We start from the raw sequence: 23,711 nt of genomic DNA, 5'->3' as shown, positions 1-23,711 counted from the left end.
GGCGCACGCCTGCCTGCCATATATAGGAACTGATTACTCCCTTCACAGTTTGACTCCTCTCCTTCAGTCTGGTTAATAATTAACTCCTCTCTACTTCCACAGCCTAGAGGCTATAATTTCAAGGTAAGTGGCTCAATGTTTTGCTATTTGCATGGGAGGCAGGTGGCTTTCCTTGTTACAACCAAAGCTAGTGCCTGCTGCCAGCCTGCCTGACTATGGTCTACAACAGCTACACTAAAAAGTGTGGCTTTCTGAAGGGGGATGTCAAAGATCTGGTTTTTCCACTCATTCAAGGAAACACCCTAGAGAGAACATCCATCCTCTCCATCTATAAATTAAGGAAGCTGGACTAATTGTAGATGTGAGAAGTGGAATGACAAGATGAAAAACAAAGATACCTGTTATGGCTGCTGCTACCCCCCATCTGGAAGGTGCCACCTCTCTGCACAGCAAGCCGAGTGTACTGGACCCCACGGTTGCCACTCAGGCGACTGGTAAAAGCTGAAAAGAAAGGAAAAAAAAAAGACTAAAATTGGGGAGGGTGGTAGTGAATTAGGTCCACATAATACAAAGGGGAACAGAGCCTCATGTAGCTAAAGTTCAGCATTTCAGAGTCCTCCCACTGCCTCCCTCCATACCTGGACTTCGAAGAATGGCAGACAGTGCAGAAGTGCTGCTGTGCCCAAAGAGCCGCTCGTGCATGAGCTGCCGCTGCCGGGCTTCCTGCTCTCGCCTCAGGGCTTGAGCCTCAGCTGCAATGTCAGGTGGCATCACGGCCAACACACTGTCCTCCATGTCCTCCAGGACACTACGGCGCAAGTCTGAGGGCAGAGTCTGGATGAAGGTCACAGGGTCCATTGGGGTGTCTGAGCTGGCATTCTGTGCCAGTTCCCGTCGCTGTTGCTCAGCTCTCTGCTGTGCCAGCACCTACGGAGCAGAAGAAGTCAGCAGGGGAATACTTATGGCCTGGCAACCTGCTCCCACCAGCTTCCTGCTCACATACTTCCTCCTGGATGGCTGGAGGCAGGGCGGCCAGGAACTCAGGGCTCACTTCGGTCACACCAGGATTCCCTACCACTGCAGGAGCTGAGCTATTTGTTGAGGGGGCAGTCCGGGTTGGTGGACGGATGCCCAGCTGGTTCTGCAGGACTTCCCGGCGGATGTCATCAGGCAGAGCAGCCAGAAAAGAGGGATCTACACCTTCGGGGAGACTGATACCTGAGGGGAGATGCAAGATGTGAAGGGACTCACACCTCTATTGATGCCTAAGAAGGAAAGAATCCCATGGTCTTCTTGAGGAAACCAGCTTTGTCTGTCCTCACTGCACACAAAGGACACAGGACAGAGAAGGCCTAACCACCTTCCCCAGGCTCAGAATAGCTCTTATGCGTCAGGTTCTGTTGTGTACATTGTCACTTAACCTTCATCAAGAAACCATCATGTAGCTATTATCACTCCCTCAGTATCAATGAGGATCAGAGGAGTCAAGAAATGGCCGTAGGTCCTAAAGGCGGGAGGTGACAGAGGGGGGGATTTGAGCCAAGATCAGTTTGACTCCAAAGCCTGGGCTCATTCCACTATGTACTGTCAGCATGCTCTTACTGTCGGTCTTCCTCACATGTATATGCTGCCCTCCACCTGGACAGAACCATTTGAAAAGCCACAAGGGCTAGGTACAAGCAGCCTAAACAACTCCAGGAATGCATGAGCACACGTGTAGCTCACCTGCAAGGGGATCTTCTTCTTCACTGCTTGTTGAAGGCAGTGGCTCTTCTAGGATTCCCCGGGAATCTGCTCCAGAAATGGCTGCAGCGGAATCTCTGGTGGAAGAACTCTCAGAGGATGCAGGGGGAGAGCTGAAGGAAATCGTTTCCAGGTTGTTATGTGTGTTGTATTTTTCCCATTTATAAAAATGCTCCTACAATACCCCTTTCTCACAGAAGCCAGGTTGATTTCCCCAGTGTACCGAAGATGTTCATGAGTTAACAAGTATGAATGTGGCTTGAAATACCCGCCAACACATCCTGCCCTCCTCCTGCTCACAAAGTGCTTACCGGTCCTCAGGGGCCCGGGCAGGTTCCCCTGACCTATCACCCCTGCCTTGCACTTCTGTCACAACTGGTGGGGCATCCCCAGGAGTAGAGATGCCTGCTGTGGGCTGCTCAGAACTGCCAGCTGCTGAGGTGTCACCCACAGCCTCCTCCAGGGTACAGGAAGCCAGGCTACTGGTGTCCATGGGAGAGCCTTCCAATTGACTGCTGACAGCTGTCAGTGCATCAGAATCTTCAGCTCTCTCTGGGGAAAGAGAGGCTAGGAGGAAGTCACATGGAGAGGTTAGATCTCTGCCTGGAATTAAGAAGCAGCCAGATTAGACGTCTCACTTTCGCCACCTTCACTCCACGCTAGTCTGATGTTCCCTCTTAATTTAATTTGTGTTAAAAGGCTCAGTTCAAGTCCTTTCTATCTTTTGTTGAACATTTACGGTGTTCCAGGCATGCTTCTGAAACATATTCCCTAGGCTCCCCTGGTAAGGGATCCTGTCACGTGCAGATTCCCTGCAGACACCATTTACACATGCATGTTGGTTCTGTGAACCTAAATAAACAAAGTTTCTTGAAGGGAAAAAACCCTACACATTAAGGTTTCTCCAGAGCACATCATAGGCAGCATAGTATAGAGCAGTGATGGCAAACAGGTTTCAATTTATCCTGCTGAAACACTGCTGAGAATTTTGAGGGCCCCATTTCAGACCAATGGGAAATAGGTACATGAGATAAATGGTGTCTACCAGGACGGGAGAGCTTTATGTGTGGGGTCACGTGCTTGCCATCCCTGGAAGTGCTGAAGGAAATCAAGCTTTAGTCACACAGATCTGGATTTTAAGATCTAGAGTTACAGAGCTCAACTATTTACTGAGTGACCTTGGGCTAATTATTTTACTTCTAAGTTTCAATTTATTCATGGAGATAACACCACCTACCTACTCTGGAGGATTGTTTTTAAAGAAGTTAAATAAAAGAGCTCAGCAGGATAGCCCAGGAACAGAGTGATTACCTGGAGAAACTGTTGGCATCATCACCAGTATCATTAGACACTCATGAACAATCACTTGAGAACACAGGGACGAAATCTCAACTTTAGCTAAGAAAGCTAATATGCAAATTGAGATCCTACTATTTGAGGACTTGAGCTACTATTTCTCTAAAGTAAAAAAGGAAAAAGAAACTACAAAGATTCCATTTTTCCCTCCTGTTCTACTCCCTCCCCCCAAAACCTTGAAACTCTACTCACTTATAGTGGGAGCTGGAGATAACTCCATCTGAGTTGTTTCTGTTTCTCCACTTGGCCTTGTGGGACCCAATTCCTCTGGCTCCACAGGCATCAATAGCTGTGTAGAGCTCCCCCCTTCTCCAGCTGGGGACCGCAGCTCTTGAGAAATCTCTCCCAAGGCTGATGGGGGTGGGAGTGTTGGTTGCTGTTGTGAGGACTGCAGAGTGACAAGGGTCTCCTTGGACTCAGATGTAGCTGCATCAGTTGAAGATGGGGTTGTTGGGTAGCTGTCAGGCATTGGAGTCCCATCTTTCTCGGAAAGAACGACAATGGGTGTGTTAAGGGGCAATCAGCCAAGGACTTAGGGAGCCACTCAATCAGCACATGTGGCTTGATAAGTATCCCACCCAACCAGTGATGTATGATTCCCCACCCACCATCAACTGCTCCTAGGAACAGCTTGTGGCTTGTCTGGTATACCCAGAATAAGGGCTAAAGCATAGTGCTTCTCTTAGTCCTAAGAATTGGAGATCTCTTTGTAGACCCTAAAAATTATCTTTTCTGCACCCCAGGAAGAAGAGGAAGAGTTTAGGTCACTTTATAATGTTATATGCCTCACCCTAAGTATCACCTGTCCCCTTCAACCTCCCTTTTCTTCCAGTCCTGATTATTTAAGGAACATCTACAATTGTGTCTGATGGAAGCAAATGTGCCAAGATTGTTTGAATATGCCACACACCAGGGAAAGTAGTAAGTTGTATAGTTATCTTCTAATTGGGGCTTAAAATCCCTACCCCACAACAATACAACTTACTACCTCACCCTGGCATGAGCAAAATCCTCTGGCAAGGGCAGCAGGCAAGAGGCCATTTTACCTGATGACAGACACTTTCAAAGACCTCTTGCTAGATTAAGGGCACCAGGACACCTACCCTCTTTCACTGCTTTAAAAAATATTGTGCAGACTTTGGTACAATCATTTCCCAACTCAAGTGCCAAAGGAGACAGAAGGTATAGGGAAGCAGAAGGAATGTTCTGAGGAAATAGGCGGGGTGAGGTGGGGGGAGACATATAATACCACATGGAGCAGTTATTGAAATCACAAAATGACTACTGACATTAAGCAGATTGCTTAAGATAATGTTTCTAGACTTTTAGATTCTATAGACCAATAAAATTTATATAGAAAGTAAAAAGTAAAAAGAGACTACTAACATAGGGTTACCAACTTTTAATTTAGCCAAGCAAGAAAAAAAATCGTATCAATATCACTAAAAAAAAAAAAATTGATACCAAAGAACTAGGAAGGACATGATCTCTATAAAAAAGTCCTTTAAGTCAAATAAATTCAGATTTCTGAAAAACTCATTAAACCTCCCTTATTTTGTTCATTTCCACAGAAGACTGGCATTTGGGAACCACTGTCATCAAGTGTTCTCATGAAGCACCACCATGCAATGTTAGATACCAAAGGGGACAGGACATACAGCCTCACTACACATGCCAGAAGGCAGCATAGCATAATCAGAACAAGCAGCTGAGCAGAGCACGTCGGCGGGCAATGTACTACCGTGGGAAAGACAGTAGACTGTATAGTTATCTCCAAGACGGGGTATGACCCTAAAACTATACAATCTACTACCTCATCCCACGGAGCACCAGTGTTCATCTTCAGCCCACTTGGGCCAGCTACTCCGAAGGGTCAGGAGAAAAAAATCAACCAATTAGCAAGAAGGGGAAAAAGGAGAGAGAGTTACCTGAGAGGTTCTGTTCAGTGGAGTCATTTGTCTTAGAAGCAGTACACTGCAAAGAGAAGGAACAGATCAATGTGGGGCTTTGCAAGCACCTAAAAGAGAGGCCAACTGTAATCATCGCCATCCCCCACATATGCCATCTAGGAGTTCTATGACCTGGATGGGAGATGCAGTTTAGTGTGCAAATATCATCTCCAGTTTCTCTCATATATACTTGCATTCAAGGATGGCTTGGGGACAAGGAGGAAACTGCCAGGGGGCTGACTGAACAATGAGAGGAAAGGATAATAAAAACCACTTCAGAGCTGGGCATGGGACATGACCTGAACACAATCGTGAGACCAGCAAGAATTTCTTTCTTAAAGGTTTATCTATAGTTTCCCTTCCTTGGGCTCATTTTGTCTATTCTAGCTTTTTCAATCACATGCCAGGCTTGTTCATTTTATATCACTTTTCATGTGTTATTGTTCATTAGGTAAAAGTTCTATACAAAGATATTTGTTAGATCAAGTTTATTAACATAGCTGAACATTTCAACATCCTTATTTTTAAAATATTGGATACCCTAACTGCTAAGTGGGATATAATTAAATTCTTTCACTAAAGTCTTTTAATTTCTTTGTATTTCTATTAGCTTTTATTTCATATATCTCAAAGCTATACTGTTTGAGATCTCAGAAGTTTCAGAAAAAGCTAGGTAGCTTCTTTCTAAACCAAAATCATGGTAGAGATTTTGAGCCCTAGAAAATGTGGTGATGGGGGGTTCAGGGTGGGAACATTTTCTTTGATCTGAAGCATAAACATAACTTACTCAGGTGAATAAATGGGGTTATCTTGGTAAGGTTCCCCGCCACATAAAACAATCCACCGAAAGAAATGGAATTGAACCAAGAGCATGGGCTTAGTCAAGGTCATTCTTGTTTAGTTGCAGTCTCTGAAGGCACTGACTACAAGTGTGACTAGTGAGTCAGAAGCCGCTCTGGTTCTGGTTCTAGTTTTTCCCATTGAGACAATGGAGAAATGATTTCCCCCCTGAGTTTGAATTCTTTCCCCTAAAATCATGTGAGTGTACAGCAAATTTGGAATGGATCATTTCTCAGGTTCACTGTGAACATCCGAGGATTGGTGCCACGTGTATGCCAAAACCATTTGAAAGTTACAGCAGACATAGCCAAAGACAAATCCTCCCAGCCCTTGGGAATCACCTGTGCACTCTGATCCCTGTTCTCCTTATCTTCTTTGCCTTTGTCAGTTATTTTTGCTTCTTCCTCAGCCAGTTGTTTCCTGCGTTTCTCCCGCCTTTCTTCCAGCTCCTCATCCCTCAGGAATTCCAGGTGATTGACAATGGGTACTTTAACAACTGGATCAAAGAAGGAATGATCAGAGGCTGCTCAAGGGAGGTGGGGGACGAACCCAAGAGGCAGAACTCATGGCCACAGAGAACCAGGGAAATAACTTTCCATATACTCATCCCAGCACTGGAGGGCTGACTACCGCCCTGATAACCAAGCTGCCACACACCTGAAACACAGTCGTGCATACTCTCAGCATCGAGAACTTTGCACTCCTCTGTCCAGCGGGTCAGGGCTGTAGGGATGCTGGACAGGGTCCCTGTAGGGGAACAAAGGAGAGTGAGGCTCTTGACCTTGTCATGTGTCAACCGACCCAAACAATGCATTATTTCCCTAACAGGACCCAATGTCTATCACGAGGTTTGGTATATCACAGGTACCCAGAGATAATAAGGTTTCTGTTGCCTCTGGCTAAGTCAATTGAGTGATTCTGGTTTCTATTATAAAATAAAGTTTCTCCAGAAAGGGCAGATACTGTTCTGCTTTCCTTCATCAGGGAAAAAGTAGAACCTGACAAACTGTATCCTCCCTTTCACCACACAAACTTGCCTGCTTGGCTGGTAGCTGTGCTCTGGTCATGGAAAAAGTCATCCAGCAGTTCATCGTCAGATCGGGCAATAATGTGGACGTCATCGTTGCCCACTAGGAGGCGGGCCCGGCCCCGGCTTTGTAAGGGAAGGCTGCTGCTCAGCTGAAGGATGTCAGCAGCAGCAGAGGGACCAAGTAACCTGTAGGGTGATTGATGGTGGGGGTGCCATGGTCACTGTACATCCACAGGGGCCCTGCAACCTGTTACTATGAGATCCCTTTTGCATCCTCTATGAAATGCATGACACTATCATGGACTGATCATATTACATATAGGTCTTATTATTTATTTATTTTTTTTACTTCTCCATCAGTTTGTGAACTTTATTTGGGCTCAGGTTGCACATTATTCCACAGTTCCTGGCACAGAGTGAGTGTCGCTAATAATGCCAGGTACTGTGTTAGGGTATAATACCTCTCTTGTACACCCACTGTAGTTTGTACACTGACCACTGTGACACCTATATCCCTTTCACTTCTAAAATTACTTCTCCCACTAACTTCTAAGCCCTAGGGCATGGATCCTGTCCTGTTTATATCTAAAGTGTTAAGCGCTTGACATGAGTTGCTTAATGATGGCTGAATGTATACGTAGAGCACTTAAGCAAAAGAACATGTTATATAATTTGGTAGTCCCCGAAAGGTTGCATGTATAGTCCACAAAGAAATGGGATAAATATTTTACTTGTGTGTATGACAAAAGTGTTAAGTAATGGACTGCTTCCCCCAGTTCAAGACAATGTTGAAGCCTAGTGAGACCAATAATCTTTTTAACTCACCTCTGGAGTATGAGGGGAGGGTTGGGCTGGCGATTCCCAGGGTAGTGAACATGAATGGTGTGGCCTGTATTGGCTGTCAGCTGCCTTAGGGTCCTCTGACTGCGCCCGATTCCCTGGGTGAGACGTGTTGTAGAGGAGCCACTGCCCAGCGTCAGGGAACTATGATCTGCATGGCGTACCATCAGTGGGTGGGTGGTAGGGATATTTCCTGGGGATGGGGGGATGTCTGCTGCAAGGACAATATGCAAAGGGGTCAGTGCCGAAAAAGAAATTTCTTCCATGGTTGTTTAAGCAGAACCATGTCTCCTGGGACTTACTTCCTCACACGGAAACCTGAGCTTTGTCCTTTCTCCCTCATTCCCACACCTCATTTACAATCACTGATACTACCATAGCTTATGCCATCATCTCTCACCTGGATACTGCAACAGCCTCCTAAATAGTACCTTCTCCCAATCCATTTCCACACTATAGCCACAGTGATGCTTCTAGGCTCCTCAAGAAACATGCTGTTCCACTTTGGAGACTCCTCTCTTCTTCACCTGTTCTTTGTTGTTGGTTTAGATGTCACTTCCTCTGATTCTACGGATTGGCTTAATAACCTTTAACTTTGTGCTTGCTTACCACACTACAATGTAGTGCCTGCGTATTTATAATTCCTAATAGATCATAAGCTCTTATGAGAGAAAAAAAATTGTTTCCTTTTTTTACTTCTATATTCCTGGTACCTAGGACACAGTAGGTACTCCTCATTTGTTCAATTTGTTGAATGGACAGAGGCTCAACGTAAGGAAGAATGATGGAAATCGCAAAAATTGCAAAGAAATTCACAGAATAGACGGTATCTTGAAAATTACGTAATCCAACCCATTTTTTTTTCTTTTCAAACTTTTCATTTACAGGTGACAAACTGAGGCTCAAAGAGGTAAGAGACTATTTGGCCAAGACAACAGACCAAAACAGTTCAGTGTTTTCTGCTACATCATGCTTGTGATTTGGGGTCAAGACCTGCCTTCTCGAGACAGCAGCTTGATTTTAAGAACTTGATGCTAGGGCGGCACTTTGACGTTGATGGGAGAGGAGGGAAGAGATTCACTCTCTCCTCCGAAAAGATGCATCCTTGATGAACAGAGTGAATGTGCTCAAATCTACTCCCCAATGCCAAGCTCAAAGGTGTCCATCCAAACTCTCAAGATCCAGTGTTACAGATTTAAGGATTATTGATTGCCCTGTCACTGTAGCGTGCACATGGATGCCTGATGCAGTCAGCTTTGGTCTCCCATTTTTTAAAATTTCAAGCAAATCATCAAGTTGTCCAGGCTCTAAAATGGCTGCCTGTTTACTGAGGTGGAGAGAACAAGAGCAGCCTCTCATATTTCTTTCTTCTAAGTGTACAATTATTGAGAGAGATGGAGTCAGATATCCTTTGCCCCAGGAAGTCGGCATAGGAAAAGAAGTGCTGTCTGTTTCAGATTGATAGCTGCTTTGGTTCACTGCTTGGCTTACCCTAGAGAAGGGTATAAGAATCAAGAGATAAAACCCAGCTGAGCCCCTGTATCTTACTAGCACTGGAGAACATGTTGTCAAACTCAATGATGAGATCATCCTCCCGGTCAAAGCGCTCAAATCGGACCAAGGGAGAAGCGTTCATATCAGGGTAATCCTCATCCAATTCCATTTCAGAGCCATCGTCGTCATCGTCTTCATCTCCCTCTTCACCTTCATCATCCTCCTTAAGGGGAAAATAGGAGATGGAGAATTGCTGGAGATAAGGATTTTCTGAAGTCTGGTGTCATGGCCACATTTGCACATGAGGGAGGGAGGCGTGGAGGCTAGCAACCCAGACTGTTGGTTTTTTCCAGCTCTGTGTTCCCATAGAAGAGGTTGTCTGAATGAACCCAAACACAGTCCCCCCTCACCTGATCATCTTCCTCATCTTCCTCCTCCTCCTCCTCTTCATCCTGACTATCATCCTCATCCTCGTTACTGCCACTGCTGTCCTCTTCCTGAGTGTGCTCCTCCTCATCCTCAGGGTCCAGGATATTCATGGAATCTAAAACAAAGGGAGCACATTGGAGGACTATACTGAGTAGCTAGAAAACAGGCTACTTGCAGACCGGCAGATTGAGGGGGAAGGCAATGGGGTATCTGACTCTAGGAGAGGAAGAACCAGATCTGGGGTGACATACAGATTTAGTGAGCCAGCCCCAATATCCTGAAAGTGCTAATCAATGCATCAACACGCTGAGCAGGGTGGCTGAATGTGGAGGCTGGCTACAGGGTGGTGCTTGAGGAGCCATGGTCTAGGACTTGGCCAAGTCTGCTGGTGCCCCCTTGCCTTTCCAGCTCTACTTTGCTACTGACTGCATCCTGTTGGTTAAGAGGGAATCTGGAGCGATGACAGCAGGTGAGTGAGAAGAAAGCGAACCAAGTAAGAAGTGACAAACTTTTGGGCAAGCAGTAGTAACATGTTATTTGAAAAATTGGCTGAGGATAAAGTGGATGGTATATGTCAGCGCATGCAGACAGATGCTTCCTTATTCTGCACATGTGGGCAGCTGCCTCCAGGAAAACCCTAATGTAGTGTCTGTCAGACGTGCAGGGCAAGAAGGGAGGCCTTTCTGGCCTCGGCACTCTCACCTTCTCGGTTGGCCTGCAAGGTGGAAGCTTGGCTGAGGTTGGAAGGAGCTTCATCCATCAGCACGTCCTCTTGTGATTCATCCTCTCCACTTCTGCTCACTGAAGGTTACAGAGCAGAGCCTTCACTGAACAAGAGGACTTCCCTTTCCAGATTGGGTACGCCTAAAGTAGCTACGTACACCCAGCAGATATCCACTTTCCTTTTTGGATGAGGGTGAAGACCTGGGTTCTTTGCTGTCGACTAGCTAGATGAGCTTGGCCAGTCACTTTACCTGTCTGAGTCTCAGTTTCCTCATCTGTAAAACGGAATGATCACATCTGCCCTGCCAATTCCACTAATTGTGAAACCACAGAGAATAATGGGTGTGAAAAAGCCTTGTCAAATTTAAGAATACTTGTCTACTTCCGTTAATCCTTTGATTTCCTTCATCATCGGTAAAATAAAAACAAGTAACACACACACCCCGGAGCCAGGTGACAGTAGGGTACACTTGCCGTTTTCCCCGAGTTGTAAAAAGGCCACCCTTATGGAAAGATAGCTCTTTTTACACTAATGAATCTCAGAGGTGGAAAACCCCTGGATTTCACTGAAGAACTGAAAGGAAAGCGTTTTTTTCACCTTACAGCCTCTACGGCCTCCTCTAGGCCTCCATGAATAATAAACACTCTTAATATGTGCCTGATGTAACATCTAGACTGATGGCCACCCCCTCCACCACCCCCACATAGGCAACACTTAAGACCCATCAAAGGTCTGTACATGGCTTGTGAATTTCTCATTTGTAAGACCGTTAACATCAAGACAAGCAGCAATCTAGGCTGGCTATGAGCCCTTAGGCAGAGCTGAGCAAGCAGATGATGAGAAAAAGGGTCCTCCCAAGAGAGACTGAGGCAAAGGAAGAGGCTATACTCAGTTCTGGGGCTCTCACCTATAATTGTACTGTTCCCAGATCCGCCATCCCTCTCAAGCAACTCATCTATCAGGTCCTCCAGCTCATTCTCAACCTGGAGAGAAATAGAACATATATATATGGATGCATACAAGTCTATCATTGTGCTAGCACGGATACCCTTAAAAAAAGCCAGCAAGGGAGCATGTATTTCTAGGATAATGTGTGACAGAGGGTATTATATAAATACCACACATTTGGTGCTAAGAGCACAGAAACACCACGTGCTGCCAATCCACACTCAGACTGTCCTTCAAATGGGTCTACCCCAGTTATCTGAGACTAGGTTAGTCTTTATATCATCCATGAATATATGCAGATCTCCTTAGAGCTAGCAGCTTAGGACTGCAGGCCTTATTTCTTACCATTGCTACCAGCTCCAGAAATTACAATGCTTTCTTTTGGGTTGTTAGAAGACTGCTGTTTGAATGCCCCAGTGAGAGCTGGTGCTATAGGCATAACAGTAATGTTAAGGAGCTTCCATTAATGACCAGAGCCAAGTAAATCAAAGACCCTGGGTCCAAAGGGCTCGAGCAAGCGTTCTATGTCAACATTTCACCTGTGCCTAAGTTTTCTTGTTGGGATCTATTCCATTTCATAGTACATGGCATCCTAACCCTGCCCCCACCCCTCATTTAATACAATTCAAATACATTTACTGTGCATCTACTAAGCACATCATCTGTGCTCCTCTGCAAAGCAGACAGCATTGAGGCAAGGATCTAAAGTACTCACCCACCCACATCACTTGGGGGTTTCGTTCAGCGCCGCAACAGGGTTATGCTGGGTGATCTGCCTCCCTACCTGCATCTCTTGTGAACTGAGCACCTCAGGCTGCCCAGCAATCACCACTGAGTCGTTTTCAGCCTCCCCATCCATGATATCCCCATCTGCCACCTCTGTCTGAGTGACATCATGATCCTCCTCCTGCACTTCTGCTTCCCCAGGCTCGCCTGAAACAATCAACCAACCAGCAAAATAAGCAAAGGGTATCTATGTGCGGGGCACCACGAGGCAAGTGTGAAGACAATAAGGTCCCTTCCTTGGGCAAGTTTACAAGTTCTCAGAGAATAAATGAATGGGTGACAAAGGAAAAGACAAGGCTACGTGTGAGGATAGCCAAATAAGGCTACAATTTTAAGGAATTCTTTGTGGGGCAGATTCCCACACCACTATGACAGATCTCTGAAAGGCCAGCAAGTTCCCAGGCAAACAATACCAAGCCAGAATAGTTGCAACGCCATACCCATGAAATAACTACACCCACCCAGCACTCTAGTCCATTGGCTCTGATTCCCTACCTGGGTCCTGCTGGTTGTTACTGGAGTCCTGAGCAGCTCCTTGGGCATCCTGCTCAGATTTGCTCTTATTAGAAGCACTCTTGCTGCCAAAAAGGCTACTGGGCTGGTTCACAATCCGGGAAAGTGTTTCCAAAGGCTTTAGAGCAGCATTGACTGTGTTGGCCATGTTGGGACTGAGATAAAGGAAGATACAGAGATGGACTGAGCATAGAGATCCACACTATAAGGAAATAAGGCTCATCAGTGTACAACTGATCCCCAAAATGGGGCATGGGAAGATACAAGGTGAGCCTGGGATATACTGTTGTGCTAGAATGCTTTCAAAAGCAAGGCTTTTAAAAATTAATGGTGTCATTATGACAGGCCAAATTTGAGCATCAAGAAGCTTTCTGTCCTACTTGCTTTAGTTCCCCCCCCATAATGATGGTAATGGATTATAACAAATTAAAATAAAAAGAACCTGTAGCCACAGGGATACAAAAGCAGACAGGAAGAGGTCTTCATTATAAAAGAATGCCAGCTAATACACAGGAATGAGAGAATCAGAAAAGCATCACTTTGCAACCAGCAACATAAGTATTCCAGGCAAGGATCACTAATGAATTTTAAAACTACTGAGTTAAAAAAGGATAGTCACATGATCTTCATATGAGCTAAAAGGATCACCTCACAGATAACTTATTAAATACAAAGGGGAAAGCAAATTTTATGTGACTAAACTTAGCATCACCAATAATAGGACAAATTGGCATTATGTGTCTCTTAATGTGATGTACTGAGAATGGCAACATCACTTATATATGTACTATTCTTGCCAAAAAAATTTTAGCCTGAATCTAATCATAAGAAAGCAATCAGACAAACCCAGATTATGGGATATTACTGTAAGACATTTGGCCTTCTGGATTCCTCAAAAATACCCCACCCCAGGTTACACAATCCAGTATCAAAAACAGTCAAGTATTAAAAACAAAAACCAAAATAAAAACAAAATAAAAAAGTAACAAGAAACCCATGATAATCAAATGCAATGAATGACATTCACTGGTTCCTGGATCACAACACTCTTTCCCAGGCTATAAAGACACACTTAGAATAACTGAATATGAAATATATATTGAATACTATTATATTAATGGTAGATTTCTCAGATGTGATGACGGTATTCTAGCCATGTAAGGGAATGTTTATTCTTAGCAGACACGTGCTGAAGTATTCAGAGGTTAAACATCATTGTCTGCAACAAATTTCAAACCATCACCCATTAATCTCCTGAAATGGGGAGGGGTGGCATGGACTAAAGCAAGTAGGACGGAATGCTAACCACTGGTTAATCTGGGTGAGATGTGTATGGTGCTCATTAACCTCCTAAGAGTGCAAAATTTTTAAATGTTATTAAAAATTTGATGAGGTTGTATTAAAAGGACAAAGAAGTCAGCTTGAAGAGGCCCTACAGGCCAACATGTACTGAAAAAGCATGAAAAGGATGACTGCAGTGCTCCAAATAATTCAATCACCGATTAAAATCAATGAAAATTCATGAGCCCATAATGCTACTTAGAAAACAGGAAGCCAGAGAAAACTCACATTTTGGGCAGTGATTTAATCTATTTTTGATTTTGCTCTGAAAATTGGTGGCTTAAGGGAAAAAACTGAGTTTGTATCCTGTCTTTTCAGTAGGAACTGTATTTCAGGTTAACTAGGCTTTCGCTCTTGAACTAGTGCTACATCACAGAAAACTGCCAGCTAATAATGTAGGAAGAAATGAAAGAAATTAGAAAGTTGTCATTGATAATCCCCAAAGAATTAACTAAAGCACACAAAGATTATCAACTGGTGTTAAGACCATTAATTAGGCATATGGTTGATAGGAAAGCAGACATTTATACATTGCCAAAGTAATAAATACAGATTACTTTCTAGTAAGAAGGCGGGAACTATAACAGTACAATGCTGATTATCACTCTAGCTGTCAATCTTATCATGATTCATAATGTTAGTTTGAGATCTGTCTCCCTTTGATACAAAACGAGAGGTATATCATCTATGATACACCCCAGCCAATAATGTTTAAATAGCTCCATTAAGCCTCTAGCTCTAACAAAAGTTTACAGAAAAAGGGAGTAAAGAGTTAAACTATGCTGCAAGGTACCAAATGGACCAAATCTAGAAGGTAAAACATTCTGCAGGGCAGTAGGCCTGGTTGCTTCAACAAATGTCATGAACAGCAGCAATGAAAACATAAAAAATTAATTTAAGAACTGTGTTAGAATAGACATGTAGAGGACATAACCAGCTGTAATGTAAGGTCCATAATTGGATTCTGGTTTGGACAAAAGTTTCTGAATATAGACTTGGAAATTAGATAGGATGAGACTACTAATGGAAAACAAAAAACAAAAACCACCTAAAAAACCCCTAAAAAATGTCCTACCCCAGGTTTATACAATAGTATATATAATATCATTTTAGAAGAAATTCATTATGTATGCAAAGAAAACCACTGAAAGACATACAGTAAGTAACTGGAATCTGGGTGGTAGGAATATGGTGTCTACTTTATTTCTGCTCATCTGTATTTTTGTGATACCCATCTTATAATAAAAGATTATTTATAAATAAAGAGGGGAAGCTTGGAAAAAAATTAGTGATATAGTCCAACTCTTGAGTTTGCAGCAAATGAGAAAACTCAGGCCTAAAGAAAGTGCCTTCCTTAAAAGCCACAAAACTAAGAACTCAGGTTCCCACCTACACCCAAATGTTTTCCATCAAACCAGCTGCTTACTACTCATCTTGCAAGAAAATATGAAATATTAGGCAAATGGAGAAGTAAGTTGCATGATTAAAGAGAGCAAAAGACTGAGACTAGGGCTTGGGAATGATTTTACCTGGACAGGTCCAGGCTGTGAGGCACTCTAGCCAGGTCATTAACCAGTCCCTTCTTCAGGAAGAGTCGAATGATATTATTCATGCCATTGTGCTGGGTCTTGGCTGTGGCACTGCTGTAGAAGCTGGAGGTAGAGGGGCAGGACTCCATGATAGTACTGATGATACACATCACTGCCTGAAGCCTGAGGAGAGAAGTTTGACACCTCTATCATAGCTCAATCTTAGGCCATGTCATCACTAACTCACCTCAGAGAACCCTATTGTGCCCTTTGTGTTTCCTCTTGGAAGTAACGACTAACAGTTGAGAACTCATTCCTTGGGTAGTTAACATTCTTCATTTTCTTTAAACATAATTTTAAAAATAAGATGGAATACCCTGCTGAACTTCTTGTTTGAAGACTTTAGAAATACAATGAAAGTATCCCTTTGTTTTCTCTAAGTCAGTTTACCTACCTCCTCCAAATGTTATCAGTCATTTTAGTATTTTAACTATTTGAGAGGACCAGAGAATGTACAGTGCCGGTATAATCAAACTCTTGTTCAAATGCAAGGAATCCCACGGGCCAACAATGAAGTAAGGAGATGCTATTGGTTATCAGCAATAGGTCAGGCATGGATTTTACCTGGCATGTTTCTCTGTACTCTCAGCCATAGCCAGTGCCCGTCCCAAGGCTGCTTTTACTTCATTCACAAGGGCCACTTGGGCATCTGTGCCACTCCCTGCAGCAGCCAGGCTAGCGAGGAATAGGCGGGCCAGAGCAGGCGTGTCCTTGTCTTCTGCATTCTGGGTATGTGGGAGGAGGTGGTCCAAAACAAAAGCTAGCACACTGCAGTCCTGAAAAGTCATTAATCATGACATTTACTCACAAACACAATTATGTCACATTATTTGCATATCAATAAGGTGCACGAACACAGAGTTGATCCTTGAAGTCACCCAGGAATCATCAGGTCCACTTTATAGATGAGAAAACCAAGGCTTAAAGGTATAAGCTAAGTGAGTAGCAAATCCAGATTTTGTTTCCAAATCCCATTCATTTCCTACTATACAGTTTAAACAACTTCACTTAGATGTTACTTGTCATTTTAAAAAACATTTTTACATGTGATATTTAAATAGAAGTATTCACAGCAAACTTATAAAAGAGTTGAGACAATTCAATAATTTGCCCCATCTGACATATGGGTAATACAAGGCCTCCCAAAATGTGGCTTGCACAAAGAAGTTAATGACAAAGATTCAAATCTTGATTCCTAATTGAGTACTATAATCCCTTCAGTACTCAATTAAATTGTAATATTTACTGACATCTACAATGTACTCAGGACCCCGGGCTGGAAAACCCAGGGGTTGAATAAGAACAGCACAGTCATAGATATGGATATGCAAAAATATTTAATGCAGGGTTACTTAAAATAGCAAAAAAGGCCCAACAACAGGGAAGGAAATTAAGTCAGACTTTTTCTCTAACAATGACTTGTGCCCCGATACTTCCTTAGAAAGAAACCTTAGTTCTACTGCCATTTAAGCAGATTTTGGATCAAAATGCACTGATGATGGCTGCACAACTGAAGTACTAAATGCTGCTAAACTTTACACTTTAAAATGCTTAATTTCATGTGACTTTTACCTCAATAAAAAATGCAGTGAAGGATGTGAGTCTGGGAAATTAGATAAGGTAACCTTGTTAAGACAATTATTAGAATTAAAAATTACCCAGTGGTGAATAAAATAAAAGTTAAAACACTTTTCTGAATAAAAGTGTAGATAATGTTATATGACATTAGTAAAAACTGGAAAAAAAGCTTTGTAATTTGGGAAAGCGGTGTGACTGAGTAGAAAGAATTTGGATTTTGAACCAGAAACCTGGGTTCCAATTCTAGTCCTGCTAATTTCTCAAGTGTGGCCTTGGGCAAGTAATTGACCTCTGAGTTTTCTCTCTTCTGTAGTAAAAGGAGCAACATCAATAACCTTTCAGCGCTGAGGTGAGGATTATCAAAAGTATTTGGAAAGCATCTCTATGAATACCCAGCACCAGTGGGTCACTAGATACATATTAAGCAGATACTTAAAAATTCACAATTCTTATTCCGTGATATTATAAATTACAACAACTAGTATAAATTAGTTAAAAGCTTTCAAATAAATGCCTAGTGTGTAGTTAATGCATATACTCCACAAAGAACTTATATCCAGAATACCTGAAGAACGCAATAGAAAACAAGAATAAAAGACTTGGACACTTCACAAAAGAGAGTATCCAAACGGCCAATAAAGACAGGGAAATTTTACTCATAATGCAGTATCACCACAAACCTACTAGAATGGCTAAAATGAAAAATAAGAAAAATACTGAGTGACAGCAAGGAAGTGAGAAAATCTGAACTCTCACATGCTGTGGTGGTAGATAATATGAATTGACACAACCACCCTGGAAAACTTTTGCTAAAGCTGAACTGACCAGCAATTCTACTCCTAGGCATACATCACCCAATAGAAATGCTCACCAAGACATGCATATGTTCACCAAGACATGTATAAGAATGATTGTAGCAGCACTACCTTTAATACCTCCAATGAAAAACCACCCAATTGTCTATTAACACTAGAATGAATAAAAAGACTGTTATAGTCACACAATGGAATTCTATACAGTAATGAAAACAAACTAAACTACATACAAAAATGAATCTCGCAAACATGTTAAGCAAAAGAAACTGGACACAAAAGAATACATACTGTAAGATTCCATTTACATAAAAAGTACAAAACCAATCTATGACAACAGAACGCAATGGTGACCTTATGTAAGTTCAAAGTGGAGGGGGAGATACATGAAGGCATGAGGAGAGCAGCTTTTGTGGAATTTGTAATGCTTTATTTAATTTGGGTGATAGTCATCCAAGAAAGATTACTTAGGAGTTGTGTATTTTTATATGCTTTAAAAACCTGAATTAAAGTTAAAATAGGTTAAAAAATGGCAGCTGCTTTTCATATATTCTTTGCAACATCATTGCCCCTGCTCCACTATCAGACTTTTTACTACTTACTAACCATAAAATTATTGTGACTCCTCCCACCCCAACAAACATGGTACCCTTTATAAAAAAAATCTCCTTGGGCACTGCTTTTACATAGTGGGAACATGATACAGTTTCTTAAAAGTGCCCTCCCTCCCTTGAAAAATCTAACCTGAAGATAACTCTGTATCGGGACGTATAAAATACTTCATTCTTTTCCATAGCTCTATTAGACATTTAGATTTTTTTTTTATATTCTGCATTACCAATATTGTTACCACGTCTGGAAGAAAACACTGATATATTCTTATGTTTTTGGTTTATTTTACTGTCCCCTAGACACCTTTATCTAGGTGACTCACAAGTATCTCCCAAATTCTACATTTTCTTTTCAGTTTCCTCTTTTAACATAAAAGGAATAAAAAAATAAAAATAAAACATCTGAGGCCTTAATTTCATCTTCATCCTCTAAATCTAATTCTTGTCCATTTCTACCTTTAAAATGTCTCTTAAACTAACCTATTTCCCCCCTCCAAATGTCATCAAGATCCTGTATTACCTAGATTACTAGATCAGATTCCTAACTGGTCTGACTCTCTGATTCCAATCTTGCCTTTTGCAATCTCCATGCTGCAGACCAAAAGATTTTCTACAAAACAAATTAACAAATTACATTGACTCACTCCCTGCAATGAGCCTGATGGCTTCACACCATGGGAAAAAGGCTCAGCTCTTTAGTGTGTCTTAACAGGCCTCTGCCTCTCTCATCACAAGGCTAGCACACATGGGTTCCTAGCAAAGCGTCCAACACACATAGCAGGTATCCAAATGATGACAGTATAAAATCTTAAGCAGACGTTGAAAACATTACCTCTTTGATAAGCTCAGACTGGCCCACAGTGTAGCTGTAGTTGGCAATCAGGGTAGCAATACCAACATAGGACCTCACCAACTCTGCCAGAAGACGAAGAATAGTGGAGGTGGGCATTAAAGGTTTGCTGCCCTTGCCTTTCTGCTTGCCTTCCTCAGAGGCCCGGTCCCCTTCTTTATCTTTCTTCCCATCTCGAGACTCCTCCGGAGTTGAAGCTGTTGAAAAAGAGGCAAAAACTGGTTCAATTTTGCACTGGAATATTGACAAAATCAAACCTTAGGTGGAAAGAATATCACTTTTCCACTTTTGAACACTGGTACAAATTGAATACCCTCCTCATATTGCAGTGGAAGAACATACAGGTAGGATGACCCAGGTCTTAGACATGGTCTGCAGATATAGGACATTAGGGAGGCTTCACCTAACTGTTCGCACATCTTCTGCCACTTCCTTCATCTTATAATTTTATGCTCCAGAAATACTGTATACTAATAGTAATTCTCCAAACATGCCTTGAATACTCTCTTACTTCTTCCTTTCCACATGTCTGCCTGGCACACATTGACTTATCTAGCTCAACTAAAACACTAACCTCCTCTATAAATGTTTTCCTGTTTCATCCACGCATACGGAGATACTATTATATCATGTGCCCACTATACCTTATCCCAACTTGCTTCCATTCCAACAGTTACGATGTATTATAACCGTTGCAGGTCTCCCTCACTAGACAATTCTTTAAGTGCAAGGAATGAATCTGATTTATTTTGGTGTCTACTATAGTCTGCCACATAGTGGGCACTGATGCTTCCCTTGAGTAATACTGTTATCACCCATACTATACACAACATATGGACAGTAAGTCCACCAAAATGAATTAACCAATATTTTACTAATTAACGGCCTTTCTGATTTATCTCCAAGGTCTAATATGATATTAAGTACAATGTCTCCTTAGATCTCAACGATCTTTTTTATCCCAGGAGAAGCAGCTCTTAAAAGGTCTCATTAGAACTGTTTCCACATGACACTTCTCTAATTCTTGGTTAGCAGTCAATGGGCTCTAGAAGGCAAGAATCCACCATGTAAATCTTATAGCTAGAATAGTGTCATTGGAACCAAAGTTTTATAAGCCAGCATGGAAGCCATCAAAAGAAATATATGGGGTGGTTTAAAGCAGCAGTTCCCAATCTTTTTGGCACCAGGGACTGGTGCTCCTATGAGAATCTAATGCCTGATGATCTGAGGTAGAGTTGAGGCAGTGATGCTAGCACTAGGGAGTGGGTGCAAATCCCGATGAAGCTTCACTGGCTTGCTAGCTGCTCACCTCCTCCTACTGTGCGGCCTGGTTCCTAACAGGCCAAGGACTGGTACCAGTCTATGACCCAGGGTTTGAGGACCCCTGGTCTAAAGAGTAAAACTAAAGGATAACCATAACAACCATTACTTGGTTAGTTAAGTTCCAACTCCATTAACTTTAGCATACAGAATCCCTTTATTTATGGGTTTATTTAATAACCCTTTATTAACATTGAGCTCAACCCTGAGAGTTTCACTTAAGAAAAGTAAATTTGACAGTTATGCTTGTATTCCCCAACCCCCTGGCCAGGACACGCAGTTCCTTCAGGTTGTTTTCAAGAAATCAGAAAAGAGGGAGAAAAGTGAACCATTACCTTCTCCTTGGGATACCCCAGATGTGGACGGCTCAGCAGAGGCACCATCTGCAGCAAAGACCTGACTCTATGGAAGAAAAAAACTCCTGAGCCATTATTAATTTCAAAGACAGCTGTCCCCAAATGGTAGGACTCCTTCCCAGGGAACTGGTTGTGAATGCTACAGATTCTCTTTGATGGCTCTTTTAACTACTTTCCCCCCTGCTATATACTATAATCTGTGGGAAGCCATCATTATAAACAGTGACTGGGAGATTGGGGGGGAAGGGATGGGGAAGAAGAGAATGGAAAATGAATTAAGAAAACATTTCCAACCCAAGGAGAGAAAAGAAAATTCCAGGGATACTCCAATTTTACCTTCATTTTTAGGCAATATATAATGTGTAGATACATCAAAATTAATACCTTTTAAATTTCCCTGGCATAACCCTAAATACTGAGAACACACAAGTATCAGAAAGGGAGAAGGAACATAGGAGGCCAGAACTGACTTACATTAATGGAAAAACCTGACTGTGCATCAAAGTCACTGCTTTGACGAGTAAGTGACCGGTACTGCTGGTATACATCATCGCCCATGTCTTGCAGGAGCTGGCCAACCTCTTGGGACATACCTCCAGGTTTAGGATCAGATTTGTCTGCTGAAAAACAAAACCAAACTCTTTCTGTAATTGTGCAATATTAATGCCTATTTGGTAGCTTGGACAATTGTACTCCAGGTTGCTGTGACTATTTACATAGTGCTATTACTACACTTTCACTTAAGCATGAGAAGAAATGTACTACAGCAAGTCCTTAATCAACGTTGCCAATAGGTTCTACGACTTTAAATAGCTAATTAATATAAACAAAAGTAAAGTACCTAAGGCATCTCATTAACTTTATAACAAAATGACATTATTTGAGGGCCTGCTTTACAGCAGAGAGAGCATGGTTTAAAGCTTCATTCTATCACTAACTAGTTTTGTGACCAGAGGCAATTTACTTAGTCGCCTCACTTTCCTTAGCTGTCACTACTAAGTTTAAATGAACACACCTGGTATTATGTCTAGTGCAGCAGGAGAATGCTATAGCTATATAAGCTAATTTTTTGGTGGGGGGGATATATGAGATGGGATAACGGTTCTGTAGAAGCTAGGAGCTCTATGGATCAGAGTGCTGTATAGATAAAAAGCATCAAAGTGAAGACTCACATTTTCTTGACTTATTAAAGGCAGCACTCATCAATTTTTGGCAATCCTGTGGGACCTATCAAATAAGCATGTCCTGAATAAAACAGATCTTACTGGAACCTTGGGTTCCAAGCCATTCATGACTTTCTCAGTACTTACAAGTAACATCTTAAATATGAATAAAGATGGACTGGGATGATGATCTCAAAGGCCAAGAAACCTAACCATGCCTTTTAATATTGTTTCCAGCTCTTTGGGCAACGAAGATGTTTTGTTTCTGAGAGTGAAAACATTAGAGATTTCTTGGTACTTTATTTTCAACCTACTAACGAAATGTTATTATCTCCTTTTTAATCATTGTTCATTCTTTCCTTTGTATGGGATGTATTCTCATATGACAGAACTCTGGCAATCTCCTCATTCTATCATTCAAGACTTCTTTCAGAAAACACTTAATCTAAGAAACTTCCCTACAGGCCCCAGCCCCACCAGGTCAAGTGCCTTGCTCGAGGATTTACCACTAACTTGGCATCTGTCATACTATATGACTATTAGCTTCTTTAGAGAAGGGCACTGTGTGTCTTATTCATTCTGATTCCCACAGTGTGGGCACACAGTGAGTGCTCTCTAAATCATGAGTTGGTTGAAATGACCCAGGCAAAGTGCCCAGCTTCCAGAAATGGGCTAGCTACATACCTTCCTCTGGAGCATGGTATGCAGCGAGGGCATTCAGCATATCATAGATCACTTCCTTGATAGTATCAGGAATGACAGGCAGAGGTGAGGGCTTCAAAGGGGTTGTCTTCACCAACTGTACAGCATTAGGGCCTTTAATTCTAAGATTCTCAAATTCATCATCTGAAGCTAAGCCAAAGTGAGACAGAAAAATCAGTCAATATTGAATCAGTATCTACACTCGGTTACTGATAAAGAATTAGAAGGGAGTTCATATAACATACAAGGTTGGGACACGAGGCCATTTCCAAACAATGTCTGAGTAGCCTATCAGGAAAATCTGGCTTTTACTTTCCCCAAATCCCACAGGATTTAATACAGCTATACCAATGGTAAAAAGAGGACAGGCTTTGGTTGGGGAGACTTGGTTTTAAAATTCACTTCCATTATAAGATCATGGCCAAATTATTTCCAACAAATCTCAATTTTCTCATTTTTGAAATCTGAGGATTAAATGAAACGATACATGCCCAGTACAGGGTCAGGAACATAGCTGAGACTCCCAAAATAATTAGATCCCCTCCCAATTACTTACTTACTTAACACACACACACACACACACACACACACACACACACACACACACACACGCCCCTCCTGCCCCTCCAGAAATGTTGAAAGGTTAGTAAATAAACATCCATATACTTTTCATCTAAAATCACCATTTGTCTACCTCTAAATATGTCTACCTGCGCCTCCTAAGAGCAAGGATATTA

General features: G+C 42.2%; 1 protein-coding gene across 18 annotated transcripts in view; it reads right to left on the bottom strand.

Annotated features, from left to right (window-relative positions):
* Positions 1-23,711, bottom strand: part of HUWE1 (HECT, UBA and WWE domain containing 1, E3 ubiquitin protein ligase) — a 153,150-nt gene that overhangs the window by 14,718 nt on the left and 114,721 nt on the right. For 12 of the 18 annotated variants that reach the window (XR_002777818.1, XR_002777819.1, XM_011383418.2 and 9 more), the window contains 23 exons: positions 22,957-23,124; positions 21,584-21,729; positions 21,089-21,155; positions 19,416-19,630; positions 16,147-16,358; positions 15,523-15,705; positions 12,635-12,807; positions 12,138-12,286; positions 11,313-11,388; positions 10,384-10,482; positions 9,663-9,796; positions 9,307-9,475; positions 7,744-7,972; positions 6,926-7,104; positions 6,546-6,635; positions 6,230-6,384; positions 5,028-5,073; positions 3,292-3,579; positions 2,055-2,346; positions 1,726-1,856; positions 1,004-1,218; positions 639-927; positions 399-501 (listed from right to left, as the gene is read on the bottom strand). Coding sequence is in view for 16 of the 18 variants with exons in the window: in XM_011383418.2 (XP_011381720.1) it covers positions 399-501; positions 639-927; positions 1,004-1,218; positions 1,726-1,856; positions 2,055-2,346; positions 3,292-3,579; positions 5,028-5,073; positions 6,230-6,384; positions 6,546-6,635; positions 6,926-7,104; positions 7,744-7,972; positions 9,307-9,475; positions 9,663-9,796; positions 10,384-10,482; positions 11,313-11,388; positions 12,138-12,286; positions 12,635-12,807; positions 15,523-15,705; positions 16,147-16,358; positions 19,416-19,630; positions 21,089-21,155; positions 21,584-21,729; positions 22,957-23,124 (3,808 nt within the window). In the remaining 2 variants the exon portion in view is untranslated. The remainder of the gene's footprint in view (positions 1-398; positions 502-638; positions 928-1,003; positions 1,219-1,725; positions 1,857-2,054; positions 2,347-3,291; positions 3,580-5,027; positions 5,074-6,229; positions 6,385-6,545; positions 6,636-6,925; positions 7,105-7,743; positions 7,973-9,306; positions 9,476-9,662; positions 9,797-10,383; positions 10,483-11,312; positions 11,389-12,137; positions 12,287-12,634; positions 12,808-15,522; positions 15,706-16,146; positions 16,359-19,415; positions 19,631-21,088; positions 21,156-21,583; positions 21,730-22,956; positions 23,125-23,711) is intronic. The other 6 variants (XM_011383423.2, XM_011383428.2, XM_011383430.2 and 3 more) reach the window with 4 other exon arrangements.

This window comes from Pteropus vampyrus, unplaced genomic scaffold (assembly GCF_000151845.1).
Source record: "Pteropus vampyrus isolate Shadow unplaced genomic scaffold, Pvam_2.0 Scaffold518, whole genome shotgun sequence".
Taxonomy (NCBI): domain Eukaryota; kingdom Metazoa; phylum Chordata; class Mammalia; order Chiroptera; family Pteropodidae; genus Pteropus; species Pteropus vampyrus.
The sequence above is the reverse complement of the archived record's forward strand: the minus strand, read 5'-3'. Positions and strand labels throughout refer to the sequence as shown.